This window comes from Pogonomyrmex barbatus, unplaced genomic scaffold (assembly GCF_055798465.1).
Source record: "Pogonomyrmex barbatus isolate J1 unplaced genomic scaffold, ASM5579846v1 scaffold11, whole genome shotgun sequence".
NCBI lineage: Eukaryota > Metazoa > Arthropoda > Insecta > Hymenoptera > Formicidae > Pogonomyrmex > Pogonomyrmex barbatus.
In genome coordinates this window covers 1710881-1729070 of record NW_028297107.1, presented here as the reverse complement: position 1 = coordinate 1729070, position 18190 = coordinate 1710881, and the positions used below count along the sequence as shown (strand labels likewise).

General features: G+C 43.2%; 1 protein-coding gene across 3 annotated transcripts in view; it reads right to left on the bottom strand.

The window, feature by feature from the left end:
- LOC105426890 (Myocardin-related transcription factor) overlaps positions 1-18190 on the bottom strand; it is a 190864-nt gene that overhangs the window by 46989 nt on the left and 125685 nt on the right. For all 3 annotated transcript variants that reach the window (XM_089071000.1, XM_089071002.1, XM_089071003.1), the window contains one exon: positions 17922-18115. In XM_089071000.1, coding sequence (XP_088927126.1) covers positions 17922-18115 — 194 coding nt within the window. The remainder of the gene's footprint in view (positions 1-17921; positions 18116-18190) is intronic.

Here is an 18190-nt window from a genome sequence, read left to right as displayed (position 1 = left end):
TTCGTATGTCGACAATCGATGATAAAATATGATAATGGGCCCTGGGAGAGAGAAAGTTGGGAGTTCAAATTCCCCCCGAAATTAAAAAAAAAGTTAAAATAAATTTAAAATTATGATTTACAAAATCCGATATTATTCTCCTTCAAAATCAGAAACGAGAAGATTTCTATATTCTAAAATATCCAAAAAGTAACACAAAAATTGCTGTTTATTAACAGTTATGTTAATTGTTATATGTTATATTAACAGAATTGATTTTTACCCCTTTCGAAAATATATCCTGGATACGCCTATCATATAAACGTACATCATATAAACCACATTTCCATTTAATTAGAAGCGATAATCGCCGTGGTGACCTAATTAATGAGGGACACTTCGTGAACGGGCGCATTCTCAGACCGATCAGAATGCGTCTGGAATGCCCGCGTGTGATTTTTCCCCTCCGATGCCATCGACGGGAAGGAAACGCGAGCGACGCGCGCGACGTTAACGAACGGATTATTTACCGCCGCCGCGGACCGACGCATTAATTCTTCGCTATCGCGATAAGACCACTTCGTAGCTGGCAGCTGGCGTCGGAGCAATTGGCCAACTGCCAATGCCCGCGACTATCGCTGATACATCGTCGAAGAGGTCGAACGCGCCTATCTCGCCATTGCGAATCGGCCGTTGTGAGCAGAACGCACGACCACCACGAAGGCTGAACAACTGTTGTTGTGGCGTGTCAGATGGTATGAAATGGCGATTTCATTTCTACATTACCCTTTCTTAAAAATTTCGTCATTATATATGTTTAAAAAAAAAAAAAATATCTATCTTCAACCTGCACTCTTGCCTTTGCAGAAAGTCTATTAAATTATATCGTCATACAGAAAGAGGAACGAAGAAGAGATAAATTATAGATATCTTATAACAAGACTCAGATTTACGCGACTTCCATCGGACATTTTTAAACATAGCGATCTCTCGACGTGCAGAAGGTTTGATCGCCGATAAACAATCTAAATTAACGTGCGAGCTTAACACGTGTTTTATGTTGTTTTCAATATTGTATCGTATTTCTAGCCCTGATCACAATAAGGGCTAACATCGTGCTGTCGTCGTGGCGGAATCTATTATGAAGAATTTACTGCGGGCGCACATCACCGACGGACACGCGTTTACGCAACGGTTAAAAAGAAACAGGCGAGGATAAGGAAGAAGAAAATCGCTGCGACAGAGATGAGCACCGCCTACGCCGTGTCGTTAATTACGCTTCCGAAAATTACCTTGAGTGTGAGTGTCAGGCGCTCGTGATTTATCGCGCGTATATACGGAAAGTAATCGCGAAAATTCTCCCAAAACCGCGCGCTTTCACCACTGCGATTTGCCGAGATGTTATCTCAGTTGCGAGCTTTCTTACAGGTCGACCGTCATCTCTCGCGCAACACGTGATAAACTGGTAACGTCAATTATATCACGGTGACTTGTAGATTGGCACCAGCGTAGTGACGGCCGCCACATCCTCGACGGGAGGAAATGCCAAAACCGCTTGTCCCGTAATTTCTGGGACAGAACACGTGTTGTTCGTGTGGGATATTAATAAAACTTTTACTTCGGTTACCATAACGATCGAGCAAATTTGTCGTGAATAAGTAACACTGCAAATTTGACGATACGTTACAAAAATTTATTGACTGATAGAAGATAAATGAGATAGTAATATCCCCCTTTAATCCCTTGAAATTAAATAATATTCTTGTAATATTATTCCTTAGAGGAATTTTTTTCTACGTCTACTCCATCGATATAAAATATATAACGAAATGACACTGATATATTTATATCAGCGATCGTAATAATTTGTGCGCAAGAAAGATTCCGATAAACCGAACGCGGAAAATACGAGTGAGAGAGTCAGCTAAAAAGACAAAATGATCGAAGGACTTTCCGTGGGCACCGGATAATTCTTCGAGATTACTAGATGGGTCAAGGCCTTTTTCTCTCTCTTGCAGGCAACTGCCTACGATCGAAGAAAGACGCACTGCGTAACTCACGAGACGCAGCGCTGTTTATTTAGTCACGCTTCGTCTCAAGGAAACTGACCTATTAATCTTTCGAAGAAGAGCAACGAATTTGTGCCTCGCTCGGATTAACATTCGGTAAAAGTAACTCGCATAATTTTTTTATTACTTTAATATATATGCATTTAATATACACATACTTTTCATATTCTTTATACACCTTTATATTTTTCGTAAATCTTCGTAAGTCTGTACATATAAAACAAATATTCTTTAACAAAATGTTAAAGTATGTTAATAAGTAATATTAAATTTCAAGAATTATCAAAAGATGTTGCATTTAATAATTCAATAATTTAATGTATCCTTTCATGTGTGCAAAGTATTTATATTCTCAATGAGCTCACATCCTCTGATATATCTATCTCGTTATAAATTGATAACGAGCAAATCTCGCTAATCCAAAGATTTTTCTCGGATTTACCGACAAAGTCAGCGCGGAAGATTCAAGTGAAAAAGTCATGCGGCGGTCAAAGCATCTACTTAGCTTTCATCTCGAGTCTTCGTTTGTTATCTGAGCGTTACCTACGTGTACATGTACACCCATCTACCTATCTGCTTATCTGCCGGCCGTGGAAAGATCACCAGCATGTAGTTTCTACAGCGGTTAGGATGCAAACGCAATGTAAAGTCGCGATAGCGCCCTAGTCCTACGCGATCTTAACGTCCCTTCACACAAAAGGCGTGGTACGTTGAGGTACGAACGAATAAAAAAAAAAAAAAAAAAAAAAAAAAATCTCTTAAAAAGAGCAAGCGAGAAAAGTGTCTTTTCTACTCATTTCTCATTGCCCCGCGAGGCAACGAAAATAGAATTTGCTTCCAATTCCACATGAATTTCTCGGAGGAATTAACCGCAAGAGAGTTAACAAAAGCGATCCGATTCCGGATCGATCGAAGGATCCGGAGAAACGAGCCGAAACAGGGGGAAGACACGAGGAGGGAAACGTAGTATTGGGTCGAGATTTTCCACGACAGGGGAGATTTACGTTCAACGCGATGTGAACGCGGCCTTATCGCGGCGCACATGCGCTACCGCACGAGCTCATGCGCCCACGCCTCGCGCGTATGCAGCACACTCCGGAATAAATGCGTGTTTATCGCGGCGGTGGCGGTGGCGGCACTGCTTTTGATGCCGGCAGCAGCTCGTGCTGCGCCTTCTTCTTCTTCTTCTCTTCCATCTCTCTCTCTCTCTCTCTCTCTCTTTTCTCCGCGCAGATGGGCCCGACCGATTTACATAAGGCCGAGAGAGCTCCGTGCTCGCGCACTCGCATCGCGCGCCGGGGCCTTCCTCTTATTAAACGCGCGCTCGCGAGTAGACTCTCACACGTGCACACATACACACACACACACACACACACACACACGCAGGTACGATACGCATACGCGTATCCTTTATTAAGGGCGCAGCCGACGCACGAGCGCGCATCGCGCGGACACAGAAGCGCCGCGCATACCTTGTTGCGCTAACAATACGACCGCCCACGTACGAGATATCTCGTTTTATTATTATCCCCGTGTCCGCTTTCTCTCTCTCTCTCTCTCTCTCTCTCTCTCTTTCTCCATTCAGGACTCCTTCCTTCTCTCCTGCTGTCCTCCCGCCGTTTCTTCACCCTCGCCCTCGTCGTCTTTTCGCCGCGCGCAACCGCTAGTTCAACTGTGTCGTGGATGCAGTGAACTTTGCATGCGCTGATTCACCGGTATACTTTACTCCACCGACGTGCACACGTTTGTCCGCCCTCGATATAAGACAATGCTCCCTTTACTCGAGAAATGAACGTACATAATATCCTTCCAGACGAAGAACTCCAAAGTATTTACGATTTTTCTATCGCTCTTTCTCTTTCAAGGATACTTGTGTATATGTTGAGAATTTTTCCCTCTGAAAATGTTTCGAGAGAATGTTTCGTGCCTTCCATCTCTTTAAGTCCTCTTGAATCCTCTCAATCGTGGTCTTAAACTTCGTAAAAGATTTTAACTTAGTTTCCTCAGATATCGGATATCGCATGTATCGATAAAAAAAAACTCGCCGTATCGCGAGTAAATGAAAGTAAGAATATCGTTCAGATAACGCCGGTGTGTCACGTTCGACTTTGAGAACGCCAGGGCCAGCATTGCTGTCAGTGCGTGAAAGTTTGGAACAAAGATAAATTTGTACCAGAGCTCTTTCCCATCCCGCATTGGCCTCTTGTTGTATGGTTACCACATCGTATCCTTCCCCTCGAGTCTCGCAACATCCATGGTATGTACCGCGCAGGATATTTGGATAGACATAATGGTGTCTACGGGGTGTCGGGCGAGGTAAAAACGCAACGCAGCTTGGTCCGCCGGATTCATGGTGTTTCCTCCTTCTCGAGATGTCACAACTTGCCCGATAACAAATTACACTCTCTTTGAGCAAATATTTAGACGGAAGAAAGGTCATATATTTTTGAAATGTTCATAGGACGTACGTCGTGTAGGGCCGAAAATCGATTCGGTGATTCTAACGTAAATAGACATGAACAACGCTTCAAGTATCAGTAGAACATCATTTAGATGACACTCGCTGATAGTAGCACTAATACCGCGACTTTGTGCGCGAATCGCAGACTCGGGTCTTTATTAGCGCGACAAAACGGCCGATCATCTCGCGTGCAACCCCGGAACCCCGCGCGATACGTACGGGAGATAACAGTAATTGCTCGCGTGACCGTCGTCGGGCGAGGAATTTCTGGCATTTACCCAAGGCACTTGTCAAAAATACTCGAACATTCGCCACGCATGCTCGCGTCCGATGCATGAACGTCTATGTTCACTGGATGATTTCTAACGAGTGGAACATTAGGACATATTATCCCTTGTTCTTAAATAGTACTCCCCCCTTCCCCCTTCTTCTCTCTCTCTTTCTCAAAACGAGAAGTCACCGAGAAAGAATGGAGAACACGGAGAGAGGCGCGGCTACAAAGGCCGCATCGGAGCATTGTCAGTGACAAAACAAGAGAGATCCTCGGGATCACCGACGCCACTATCATAACGTACGAGCAACATATCGCATGACAAGAGAAGCCCCGGGAACACACAAGGTCCCGGTGCTGACCCTCTGACCCCCGCTGCTTTTTGTGCCGGTCTGGCCGACGAGAGCGTCGGACACGGGGGCCTTTGGGATCCCTTGGTCCCAAACCGCGAAACATGCCGACACGGTGCGGCACGGATATACCCCCGGAGGGCCCCCGCTCTCACGAAATACACCGTGGCTTCGTATCGCCATGTCGGATTTCAAATGCGAAACGCGATATTCGTCGTGCCAGAGCGAGGCGATGCAGCGAACGCCGGTCGCTCTCCTCTTCCCGTTCGTCGAGATATCCGAGGGATACGGAGGAGGCTGCGGAGGAGACGTAGCTTTCGGCGACACGCCGTATTAAAGTTCACACCTAAATTCCCATTATGCATGTCGAAAGAAAGCTCTTACGAAACGTAGAATAAAAAAAAATAAAAATTTTTCTGCATCGATACCATCTCGTTTTCGGCCGAAGAATCCTTTGATCCGGACACACGAATCTTCCTTTCGACGAGCGGATAATCGCGACGAGAATAATTTCCCGTTTATCATCAGTTATCCGTGATAAATTCTCTAGGCCATTAACGTATATTTTATTCTATTATAATCTATATCAGATCTTGGCAAGTCCGGATCGAGGATTTATGAGCTTACGCATCGACATGTACACGCATCCTGGCCTGGCAGGCCGGTCGGCCGAGCAGCGTTTACCAGCAATAAGTAACGATAATTACAAGCTAATGGAGGCGATGCTCGCGCGTCCGGTACGCGCCGCGGTGACGGCACGGCGGCGTTTTGCATTCGGTATTTAAATTAACCGATCGATCGGCCGTGTTCACCTCGCACATTATGCAAATGCCGCGAAAACACGTAAAAGTTCTCTGCAAAACCAATTACGCCGACGCGACACCGCTGCACCCGCCAGAAGTTAATTGCAAATTTTTGCGCGGTACAATCATTACGGCCCCGTTCCCCCTCTCCCCACCTCCCCTCCCCTCCGCCACTGATCTGGTCGCGAAGGAGAAAAGGAGAGAGAGAGAGAGAGAGAGAGAAAAAGAACGGGAGGGAGCGAGAGGAAGCGGGATCCCTCGCAATTCTGGACGGTCAAGAATGCGCGCCGAGCACGAGCCATCATTCTTGAGGAGTAAATTCGAGCTGACGGTGTATATACTGTAATACGGTGTGTTTGCCGTTTCAAAGTAATGGAATTTGGATAAGAGTAACGAAATATTTATAAGCGTTAAAGCGCGCGACGTTAATGCGAGACGTTCTCTCCTGCCAGTAGCAACAAGACATCCGACGGCGGCAGTTTACTGTTCTCCCGCGCGTTTAACATATCCGGTTGAAGTAATAAAGATATGTTTCGCCGCGCGCTCGGTACAAGCACCGAGAAACGGTCTTTCAATCACGACGCTCGAAAAAAATATCTTGGGTACCTTCACGCTACTTTCCTGCTGTACATGTTACGGTGTGCCGCGAAGCGCACGAATGTGAAAGGGAACACGCACGCACACACACACACACACACACACACTCGCGCGCGCGCGCGCGCGCGCGCGCGAGATGTAACCGACGCAATTACAGGAGATATAATGACGAAGGCGTATTCTTTCAAAATTGCTCCGCGCTTGTAAAAGAAAAGATTATAACGTCGCTCCTTGAATATTTTTCCAAGTGCTTACAGGTTGATGCTCGTTCGCTTCAACAGGCATCTGAAATGCGGCTGTCGCTACCTAGTTTCGTCAAATTCGCCGTACGCCGTAACCGGACACCGAGACGTGAGAGGGAACGTGTTGTCGAGCGCGCGAGAAATCAGCTTCGCTCTCGAGGGGGGTTCATTCATGGCGATCGTTTGTCACGCGGGTTCACCTATTTAAACGTCACGATCGCTCGACAAGTGTCGACAGAACGACTGCGTTAGCCTTGATACATTTCGCCTACACGCGTGCGGAGAGAACGGCTTTTCCATCTTCCGCGTGTCGTACACCACCTACGTGGCCTTTAGCTACTCAAGGACAGCATCCCGGCACCATCGCATTAACCGCGCGACTTAAACGCGTGGACAGCAGGCACCTCGGCGACGGCGTGCCGTAAAGCTCATCTGAGAGGTAAACATCCTCCTCCGCTTGTTCCCGTTTCTTTGCGCGCGCGCGTTCTCGAGATGTAAAAACAAGTCGCGGATAAAATATTCCCCGGGAGAGGCTAACCGCGCGACACCGTAACGCCCCTATAATTTCGTAAGGAACCACCATCTCCGGCCGTTCGGATTCACATACGTGCCTGTATTTTGCGAGAAATTATTTGAGGATTGCGCAACCGAGAGCTCTCGGACGCTTAATTAGATTGCGCAACGATAGTTAAGGCGACGTAAAAAGTGGGCGATAATTAATTCTACCATGTAATCTCTGCAATGTTGATCACAAGCTATTACTAGACGTTACAACAACTGTTTTCTTCGCTGATGCAAGTCTTGCATTTCAGGATACCATAGATTTGCAACGAAACGTTGTAACATGTAATGTAGTTATATATATATATATATATTATTGTTTAAACAATAATAAATAACATTTCTTATTTATAGGCGAAAATTGTGCGTTTTAAACTTTTAAGGGGTTGAGTTGATTAAATTTAGAAAAATACAATGTATATAATTAGGATTGCGTCAAAGGATACGCTGATCACATGTAAAAATTTGTTATTTTTCTGCGCTTGATCAGATTTTCTGAAAATGCATTAAGTGCATGCGGCGACGTCACAAACCCTGACACGAGCCTGCGCACGTGGGTAGCGCGTCGCGAAGCGCGTGGGCCAAAACAATTCCCCAGTTAATTAAGATAATCGTCTCTTTATGACGCCATACCGCGACGCGCGGCTTATCTGTCGCCACTCGGTGGCGAAATTCGATTTCACGCGAGGAGAAAGGATGCGTACTTTAACGGCCGAATTTTAATGCATACATACATGTCCTTATCAATGAACGAACGCGAGTGGCAATTTAAATTCGTAAGAAAAAAAAAAAAAAAAAAAAAAACGAGAAAGCGCACCAACGAGCAAAGCGCAATGTGTGACGATCATTCGAACTGATTTTTACGCATCGACTAGAGAAATGAATCATTTCGATGCTAACGATTGCTTGGAACGGTGTTTATGTATAACCCTAATGTGCATTATGCAAGAGATAAATCAATGATCCAGACGCGCGTATAATTTGCAATGCAGTCTCCGTCCGCGCGACACGATGTATAAATTTAATCGCGGTGATTATAATGAAACGTGATAGACGTGTCTCTTGAAACCCAACTCATTTGCTCACATATAAAATTTCCACTCAAATACGATGTGTTTTAATAATACTTTATAAATAATACTTTCTCCCGATGTTAGCCTCTAGATTTATAAATAAATATGCAAGACATCTCAAGCTTCAATTAATTATTAAGAGATCGTAAAAGCAAAATTATGAATTTATTGATAACTTTATTAAAATTAAGACAGGTTCTAGGAATATTTTGCATGAAATATTATGTTTATTGCTATTTAAATAAAATTTCTTCAGAAATCTTTTGCAGAATCGCAGAATAGAAGTAAGAATGTGCAAAGGCAGACAACCGTACTTTTCAGTTCACTTTGCAAAATCACTCTATTCACGCATTGTAATCTCCCATGTCGAGTGTATCGCAGGTGAATGGTAATATTGTAGCGGTGGAATGTGATACACACTACGAGTTATTATCTGAAAATTACTAGAATAAAAGCGATGGAAGGTAAAGTGAGGTGAGATATGATACTTGGACGTGATTCATATCACGCGAGGGCATGCCGGGTGGCCGCCCGGTCGCTCATTGTGGGTCAGTGGGTCTAATTACGTATAATTAGCAATTTGTATCTCGCCTCAATCAAAGCCCTTCCCCCTTGCGTAACCGACACGGCGCTGCGGCGCACTTCGGGGCCTTCGGACACCGGAGAACTCTCGCGGATCGTGCGCCTCTTTCTCTCTCCCTCTTTCCTCACTTCGACCCAATCGCGGAACTCGTGAAAGTGCCCGTAAAAAAAAAAAAAAAAAAAAGGATGAGCGAGGAAAAACGACGAAAAAAAGAACCGAGATTGTCGTGCGTCATTTTTTGCCCGGTGCCTCTTTCCCCCGGCTCTCTCTCGCGCGCGACGCGTGTAATTACTCGCAGGCCGGTAATTATTTTCCTCGTCGTCCTTTTTTTCCTCGCCGCGCGTACCAAAAGTCTCCTCGCCGGCGAGACGCATCGATCGAGATCGAGGTGTGTGGCGCGTGGTTGCGGCACCGTCCGTCGTGGGTGTCGAAGATGATCGCGCGCGGGTGGCTCGCGGACTCGCGACGATTAATCGCGACACCCGAGGAAAGTCGCTCCGCAGGTGCAGCCGCCGCCCGCGTATCAGTCGACATACATACACGCACACATACGCGCGTTGCATGGATACGTGTGTGCATGCGCGCGAGCGGCAAATTGGGCGTACTTTATGTCACGATGCGTAATTTACGCGTCGTTCGCCGCCTTTTCGCCGGGAGGTAATGAAATGGTAATAACTACGTTGCGATTTGGGGACGAGCCGCCGCCGCCGCCGCCGCCGCCGCCGTCATTACGCCGCTAATGTGGGAAATTGTGTACACGGCCGTGGCCGGCAGAAAGAAATCGGCGTGACGGGTTTAAGCGCTTAAAAGTGACATGAATTCTGAGTAGCCGAGCGAAAGCGGCTCGCTCCAATTTTCGCGCGATGATACCTCAAGGGAGAGCGCGAGGGCCCGAAAGATCAGGGCTCGAAAAAGTATCGTGCCAAAAAGGTTGTTTTTGAATAGAATGGAATAAAATAGAATTAACTCGTAGATTATTTTGAAACAAAAACAAAGAGATATCGAGTAAACTGCTCATACGTTCATCGTCATGAAAATCACTATCTCGACATCTCGCGCTGTATCTTGTGTGTACCTTGAGAAAAACATTTTCTCTTCCGATACGCGGTATTCGTGATACAAACTCGAAGCGCAAAAGGCAGTCACTTCATCGGATTTCTTCTCAGGTGTAAGGGATACGGCGATTATTTCCCGCGAATGGAAAGGAGAAAACAAGAGGAGGAAGAGGCGGACGGAAGAAGAGGAAGGCCACTGTGCGATGACGCGCCGGGATGGGGCCAGGTGGCCGACCGATTTGCCGCGACCACAATAGCGCGTGGGTTGCGGAATTGTCCTGCGGGGACATGCGGGGGGGGGGGGCCTCCTCGCTTTATACCTATCGTCGTGGTGACGAAACGCAGCGTAGAGTCGTGAGATTCTCGCGCTCTATTCTATCACCGGGTCTTCCTGGTCAAATGAGCGTTGTCATTCTATTCTTCAGGCCAAGAGAAAAATAGTCATATAGCAGATACACGTTTATTTCGCAAAATTCGAAATTCCTATAATTATCTAACAATAAGTCATTAATTTATTATTTATATTCATAACATTATCTTTAATTTACATATTATTATAATTTTTGTATATGGGATCCATGTTTCAAAAGTCGAGGCCACATAGAGATACGGCTCCAGCTTAGAATCTCTTGACAGAGATCAGAACTTTACAATTGTGCATTCTAAGTAGTGTTAAAATAATTCGCTATTTTTAACTTTAATTATTATGTTACAAAGATCATCTCTTCTTTCAATTTTGATAAAAAATGTTCATATCAATTTTCTTTCTCGTTTTTTGGGTCCCCATTCGAGTTTCCCCGAGTGATCGATCTCAACTTATGGAAACATCCTATACATAAATCTGTTTAACTGTAAAATCAAGCAGAGCTGTAAAATAAATATTATCATATTAAACAATATAGATTTGTCAGCGTTAACCACGGCGGAGTTATAGGCATCTCCGATTACCCACATAGTGGTATCGTATTCACTATGTAGAGATAATTGGTAAGATGAGACGTGGATGAAACGCTACGAGAGTGTCGTATTAATCGGCGTGTCGGCGGACAATCGAATTAGGCGTCTCCGGGCACGATCGCTCACGGAAGGAAGAGAAGAAGATGTCCCGTTTAATTCGCTACGCGTGGGCATCGCGAGCGAGAATCAATTCTGAGCGGCGGCGGCGGCGGCGGCGGCGGCGGTTAACGTTAACACTCGGTCACCGGAGTTCTTTGGCTCAAGAGATCCCTCTCTTTCGCCCTCCTCTTCGTCCTTTTCCTCCAGTCTATCTATCACGCTCTTGCTCGCGGCCGGTTCGATCGGTCAGCCTTGAATACTAACGATCGCCACTTCCTTCCTCTCGATGCTTTCCGTCGCCGTTGGCCACTGAATTTTAATTCGCCGTCCCGTTTCGATGCACGCATTCTTTTTGCGCTCATCGCGCGCGACTCGATTGCAATTCATAAGTCACCTCGTGCCTCGTTAATTCCACTGTGCTGTTTCGCATGGTCGGAAAACCGAGATGGCCCGAGATGGATTCAATTTTTTTAATTTATTTCATATCTCTCTCTGGGAAAGCGTATTCATATAAATGAAAAAAAAAAAAAAAAAAAACACTGCTTTCCATAACATATTTGTAAAACTGATATCTGGCGAGAGAATGGGTGGGTGGCACCGTGAACCCGAAGCCCATTTTTCAAATCTTCACGTCCCTTAAAGTCTGCGCATGCATAAATAAAATATTACTCCCCGCCTGTAATATACGACGGTCGTGCGGCAGATTGCGAAATTTGGCTCGCGTTCGTTGCACGCACAACGCGTTGTCGATATTACAATTTTTACAGCCGGGCGCGAAAAGTTATAAAATTACGGCAAACCGTCTCGGGCGAGGGAAATAATCGTCTCTCTCTGACCGTTCGTAGGCACGTGGCCGGGCAGCGTTCGGACATTATAAAACAGCGTGTTACGTGCGTAGGCCGTGCGCGCAACCACCGAGCGTGCGCCTCTTTTTTTTTTCCCGCACGCGCGCGCCGATTTTTGCGTTCATGTCGCGCGGCGTGGCACACTCGCCGATTTCAATGCATACTTTCTGGCCACGAACGGCTCCGATTCGACATATCCCGATCCGGTTCGCCCACAAGTACGACCCGGGGCACCACGGTACGCGAGTATGAATATGCAACGATATAGCACGATTTATTTATAAGTATGACGCTGGGGATCGATCCTTCCATGACGATCGCGGAGGGAAACGATCGCGTTTATGAACGAAATCGCGAGATCGCTTCACTTTGAGGAAAACAGCAAAGCTAATTGAACATCTAAAATTTTGTTTGCTTTTATCTTGTTATATTGCAAAAGTAAGTATTAACTTAAATTTAAAATAAGAATGTAAGTTAACGTGAGATTCAAGAAGCTTAAAGTAAAAAGAATTTAAAGTAGAATAAAAGAGATATTTTCTTGTTCAAAAAACTTTTCAAACATTAATACGAGTTATATAAGAGGGAGTAAGAGATAAAACTAGCGGCTTGTTATTAAAACTTTTGAAGAAAGAAAAGAGATTTATCAATTCACGCTGCGTTTACCCACGATGAAACTTCGCGGATAAAACAATTTACGCAGAGAGAAGTTGCGAGCAACTTGAAGTGGATTAACTTTAGCGATAAGTATGTTTTTATGGTTGCCTCATATCTTGGCAAAAAGCGCATTGCTGATCCATTTTTGCGATCCAACGAAAGTTACGAAAATTACGATTCTGCTTTTCATTCAATTAATTTCATCCGCCATGATGGTCGCCGCTGCCACGGATCCTCGAAAATCGAAGCGAACTGCGTTACATACAGAGAGCCGTTCACGCGGCCCGATGAAAAACGCGGTTTTCGCAGTCGCGTAATTGGCCGGCGCGCCGATGGACTTTTCAAAGTGATACCAACGAGAACGGTCATATAATTAAATCCGGTAAAGGCGCGCCGTGTACCCGCAAACCGGGTTTGCCTCGACGCGGTAATGCGCGCGGCTTTCGGACGTTTAGATGAAAAAGCGTGAACGGCGGGTACGTGCCGTTCGAATCGGTTTTTCTAGATTTTAACGCACCTTCCGGAATCAGAGATACGACCCCGTAAATCCGTCTTGTTAAGTTAACTTGTTTACACAAGGAAACATCGTCGGTAACAAGCGATCGGTAAAAAGTAGATGTGCGGAGTATTGTAGTTTGTTATTCCAGCACGCATAATCTTTCACTTAATATGATTGTTTAATCTTTATCAGATCTAAGAAAAAGACAAAAATTTGAAAATATGAAAACATGTGCGTTAACAATATGAAACTATCTTATGAAATAATTTGTTGTATTAATGTTGTAAAATATATGTAGATAAGCGTAATTAATCAGCGTCTATTGCGATATGAATTTATGAGAAAAAGGAAACTGTGGTTTCCTTTTAATTACATGAAATTTCTTTCCAAAACATCTCATATGTATTACGTGGCACTAATTAACGTCCGACAATTTGGTACCACATAATTCGTTTCACAGCGAAAACGGCCAGTGTCGCCATATTCACTGGCATATTTAGAACTTCATAATCTTTAAATGGAATAATGACTTTCTGAAATATTGATTGAAAAATATCTTAAAAACAAGATAATTTATGTTTCCATTTAGCGAGATAAGATTTAATTCATAAAGCATGTATCGAGAATATAGTAATAAAAAATAATAAATGTATATTCTCTTTGGAAATATTAATAAATAATTATCCGTGTAATTAAACATTTTTTAAGAAATTATAAATTTAAGGTTTTGGAGAATTGTCAAAGACAAGCACTCGAATCCGATCGCTTGTTTGTAAATTTATTTCACCGTTGTCCGATAAGAAAAGAAAAAAGGACCGTGACAATTTTTGTAACAACCAAATGAGCTTGTCGCGTGAGGCGTTTTATTAATGATGATGTCTCATTAAGCGCGCGGTCGCAGAGCTACTCGAGGTTATCGGTTTTACAGGATGGAAAGGAGGCCCCTCCGAGCACACGGCGCATAATTCTGACATAATTTCCCATTACGAAACGAGCACGCAAATTCGCGCGCCGGTATAACGAGTGCATGGCATCGTCGTTTAGGGCGAGATATGCCGACGATAATTAGCTCAACGTAATCAGCGACCGGCGCACTTTCGCGTTTCAAGAACACGAGATACACCCGCGAGTGAACATTAAGGAGTTTATTACATCGCAACGAAATAGAGATGCGACCGGTCATATGCTTACTTAAAAACATAATTTGTTGGAATTTCACTTGTGGAAGACATGTGTGACATAACGTTTTTGCGATAAATTTCACAAATTAAAAAAATTATGTGAATACAGGAAAATCAAAAGCAATTAAATAAAAATTAATGAAGAAAATATGCAAATCAATACTGGCAATCAATACTGGCTACAAATTAAAGAATTACATAACTGACAATTTTACATGTTTTAATATTACCACCATTGCTTATAATATTTGTAAAAAAATGTAATAATATAAAATAATAAATGTATTATTTTTTTAAATGTATCGATTTTTTTCTTATTTTCCCTAAAATATTTCAAATATTCAGTGATCAAATATTCAGTAATAAAATAATTGGTTCGTGAAAGTCAGTGAAAAAGGATGTTCTTAGTCAGACATGGAAGCTTCAAAGAATTTTTTATTATTCACCGTATCCGTCTATAAGTCTTGAGTCATACTCGATCTGGTATTGAAAGAATAAGAATAATAACTAAATAAAAAATAACAAATAAAGAAGTGTAAAGCTATAGAAACGAAAGGGAAAGATGGATATTCGGTAAGGCATCAAGTCGACCCGCACCCTTCTGCCGCGAGAATTTACGATTGTCCACGCGAAAGCGTAGGTAATCGGCGATGATATCACCGTTATAAATAGGCACGCCTCCTGTCTCCCGTGTGTATATATGTACACGCGTGTACACGGCCTTCACACGCGAATCTGCACCTACCTGTCTCTGCACGAACGTCCAACGCTGTCTCTTTCCTCTGGACTGTCGCACGCATACGTTTGAGGGTGTCGACATACGCACAGATGATCGGGCAACAAATTCGAAATTCGTTCGCCAAACTTTTCATTGATTCAACAATAATATTTGGTAATTCTGGAGGAATTTACTCGTCTATTGTCAGACGAATTAAAATTATTTCATATCTTCTTTTTCTTTTGGGAGAGAGAGGAGAGAAGGCGGTTGTGAGATAAATATGGGGTGGTAAGATGCCGTGATATTTCGTATAATTTGTGTTGGATTCTAGGGACAACTATTAAAATTACTTCGTTACAATTTATTTAGATGTTTATAGTTTGATTATTGGTTCTTAGTGTTGCGTTTTTAAAGTTGAGTTTCAGTTTTGCAAGAGATTTTTATAAATGTATACTCTTTATATAATTTTGAGAAGTATGTTAGGTATTAATTTTGTAACTTTAATTTAGCTTGAAAATCTTGAATGTGACTTTCAAATAGTGCAATTGAATTTAATGCTTTAATGATGTAATGTGTGTATGATATATAAAGTTATATTATGTATGGAAGAGGGTACTTGCATTGCGACTAATGTTTCGATAACCGTTCTTGTGATTTTATCACCGCATTGTAGATATTGCATAATACTTACTAGTATAGCAAAGAAATTATTTAAAAAAAAAAATTATTTTTTTCAAGTAAAAATATATTTTATAAAATGTTCATAAAGCCGTCTTTTGTGATACTTATTAGTATATAAGATCTAGAAAAAAATCATTAATTTGTGATTTTTTTTATAAATAAAAGTACCTTTTATGACATTAATTGATAATATGCCACGATCTCTTTCCCATGTCACAAATGAATTCTTTTATCCCTCTTCAATAAATTATGTTCGTTCTACATATCAGATGAATTTCTATCTATAGAATGATTGATACAACTCTATGCCTAACAAACTTCTCAACTTGTATCTAGAAGAATTAGGTCACGACATTAATGACATAATTCTGACTTATTTTAAGAAAACAAAATGATATTTCACCACCCCTTCATTCCTCTAATCTTAGGTGTTACAAAGCATTTGTACTTGCGTCTTTATAGACATTCAAAAAGTCACGTTCCTTGATACATTATTTCGAACCGCGTGTCTTTTGAAAGTTTATTTCTATAGTCGTTCACAGACACATTGTGTTTCCTCGTAAAAGTGGACGTACACAATGTTCAAAGACGTGCAGCGTGTGCTCTCGTTACACGATACGCGTCCTTCGCGCGGACCGTGAAGGGAGAGCGACCGATGGCAAGTAATTACAGAAAAAGGCGACCGATAAACGTGACAAAGTGACGTTCTAAAGACTGCGCACGCGATGGTTCATGGCTTTAACGAGAATTCGACCACGACGAATCGACGTATATATATATATATATATATATATATATATATATGTATGTATATACACCGCGGAATTCGTGGACGAAAAAGCCGGGCACGCGCGTTTAATTCACCGCGGAAGAAACTCGCGAAAGAAGTTTTCAAAGCGGCATCGATATTTATTTACACGCTTGTCTCGAGGCGAAATCATTTTCGACATGTGTCAAGGACGTCTCATCGCTAGTGACCACATTAATGATCGTTTATTTATAACGATAAAAAGGAAATTACTTCTTACAAAACTAAAATATTATTTGTACACTCATGTGCTTGCATAAAACATAAAAAAAAAATATTGGATAACGCGGTAGAAACGATGCGACTAGTATCCCGGCCCGTGGGAAGTCGCGTTCCGAATACAAAACGGGGATCTAAGCTCGAGGAACGGTCGGCCGAGTGCCGGCGCCGGTAGTAGCGGAAGTGGCGAATGGGCCGGAGAGGTGCATTTTGCACGACGATAAAAGCTCCGCGGCGCTTCTTTATTGGATAAAAAATCGCCGGATTCCGAATCGATAATCGAGAGGCGCTCGGCTATGCGCCGAATAACGAGCGGATGATTACAGTCGCCGTGGGATATAATGGCAAGTTGCCCGCGAATGTTAAAAAGAGCCCTCTCCGCGCCTTCCTCTTCGATTATAGGCGCCTTCTCCGAGGAGATGGTCGGTGTTGTACGGCCGTACAACACTGTGGAGTATGTAACTGCGATGACGAGCGTGCAACATGCTCGCGCAACGATGGCTCGAGCTGCATCGCATAATAATAGCGAATACCCCGTGCGCGCGCGCGCGCGCGCACGCGCGATTATTCGATCGGAAGCGATCGTCGCGTCGGGGACCGTTAAGTCTTTTCATCATTTATTCCGGACGTCGAGAAGTGACGCTTCCGCTTTTACGACGAGAGAAGTACATATGCCGCGAGAAACGGTGACAGAGTAAAGCAAAAAGAAAAAAAAAAAAAAGCTAGTATTCGAACTTGATATATACAAAGTGTTGCGAACGATTCTTATTTCTTCCATTTATTTTCGTAGACTGAAATGCGATTTGATCTACATAATACACTTCTGCTTATAGACTGAAACTGATAAATTGTTGATTGAAAAAAATTCAAATTTTCTTCAGAAACGAATTTTTAAAGTTAAAGAAGAAAGTAATAAATCCATAGCTATTAAAAAAAAAGTGAAAAAAAAAATTAAAAATACTGTAGGAAATATTATTCATATTTTCCTTTGTCAGCAATAATTAAAATTCCAAAAATACATATGTTAGTATTTCCGAAGAGAAATAATTAAAAAGATATTTTAGTTTTCCCTACGTAAAAGGGTGGTTGATCGAATATACAATTTGTTTAAGAAACTTGACCAAAAATCTCCGGCCGGCGATTGAATACAGACGATTGACAATTCTTACTAGCTGGATTTACATCTTTATGAAAAGTTTATGAAAAGTGTACTTACATTCCTTGTTGCGATCCATGGCGTGCTGGAGAGGTGAATCGTCGACCTCCGCCTTCGGCGGCGACTGATTGCCCTCGGCCATCTCCGATTCCGATCCTGGAACGGAACCCGCGGCCTTCCTTCCTGCCGCGTCCGCCGCTGCCTTATCCTGCTGCGGCGAGAGCTTCGTCCCTTTCTTACCGTTTCCAGCGTCCCTGCAGGTCCGGAGAACGGATCGAAACGAGCAAAACGTCGCAGTTTTGTGAATTAATCTTTCATACGTCGGCTCG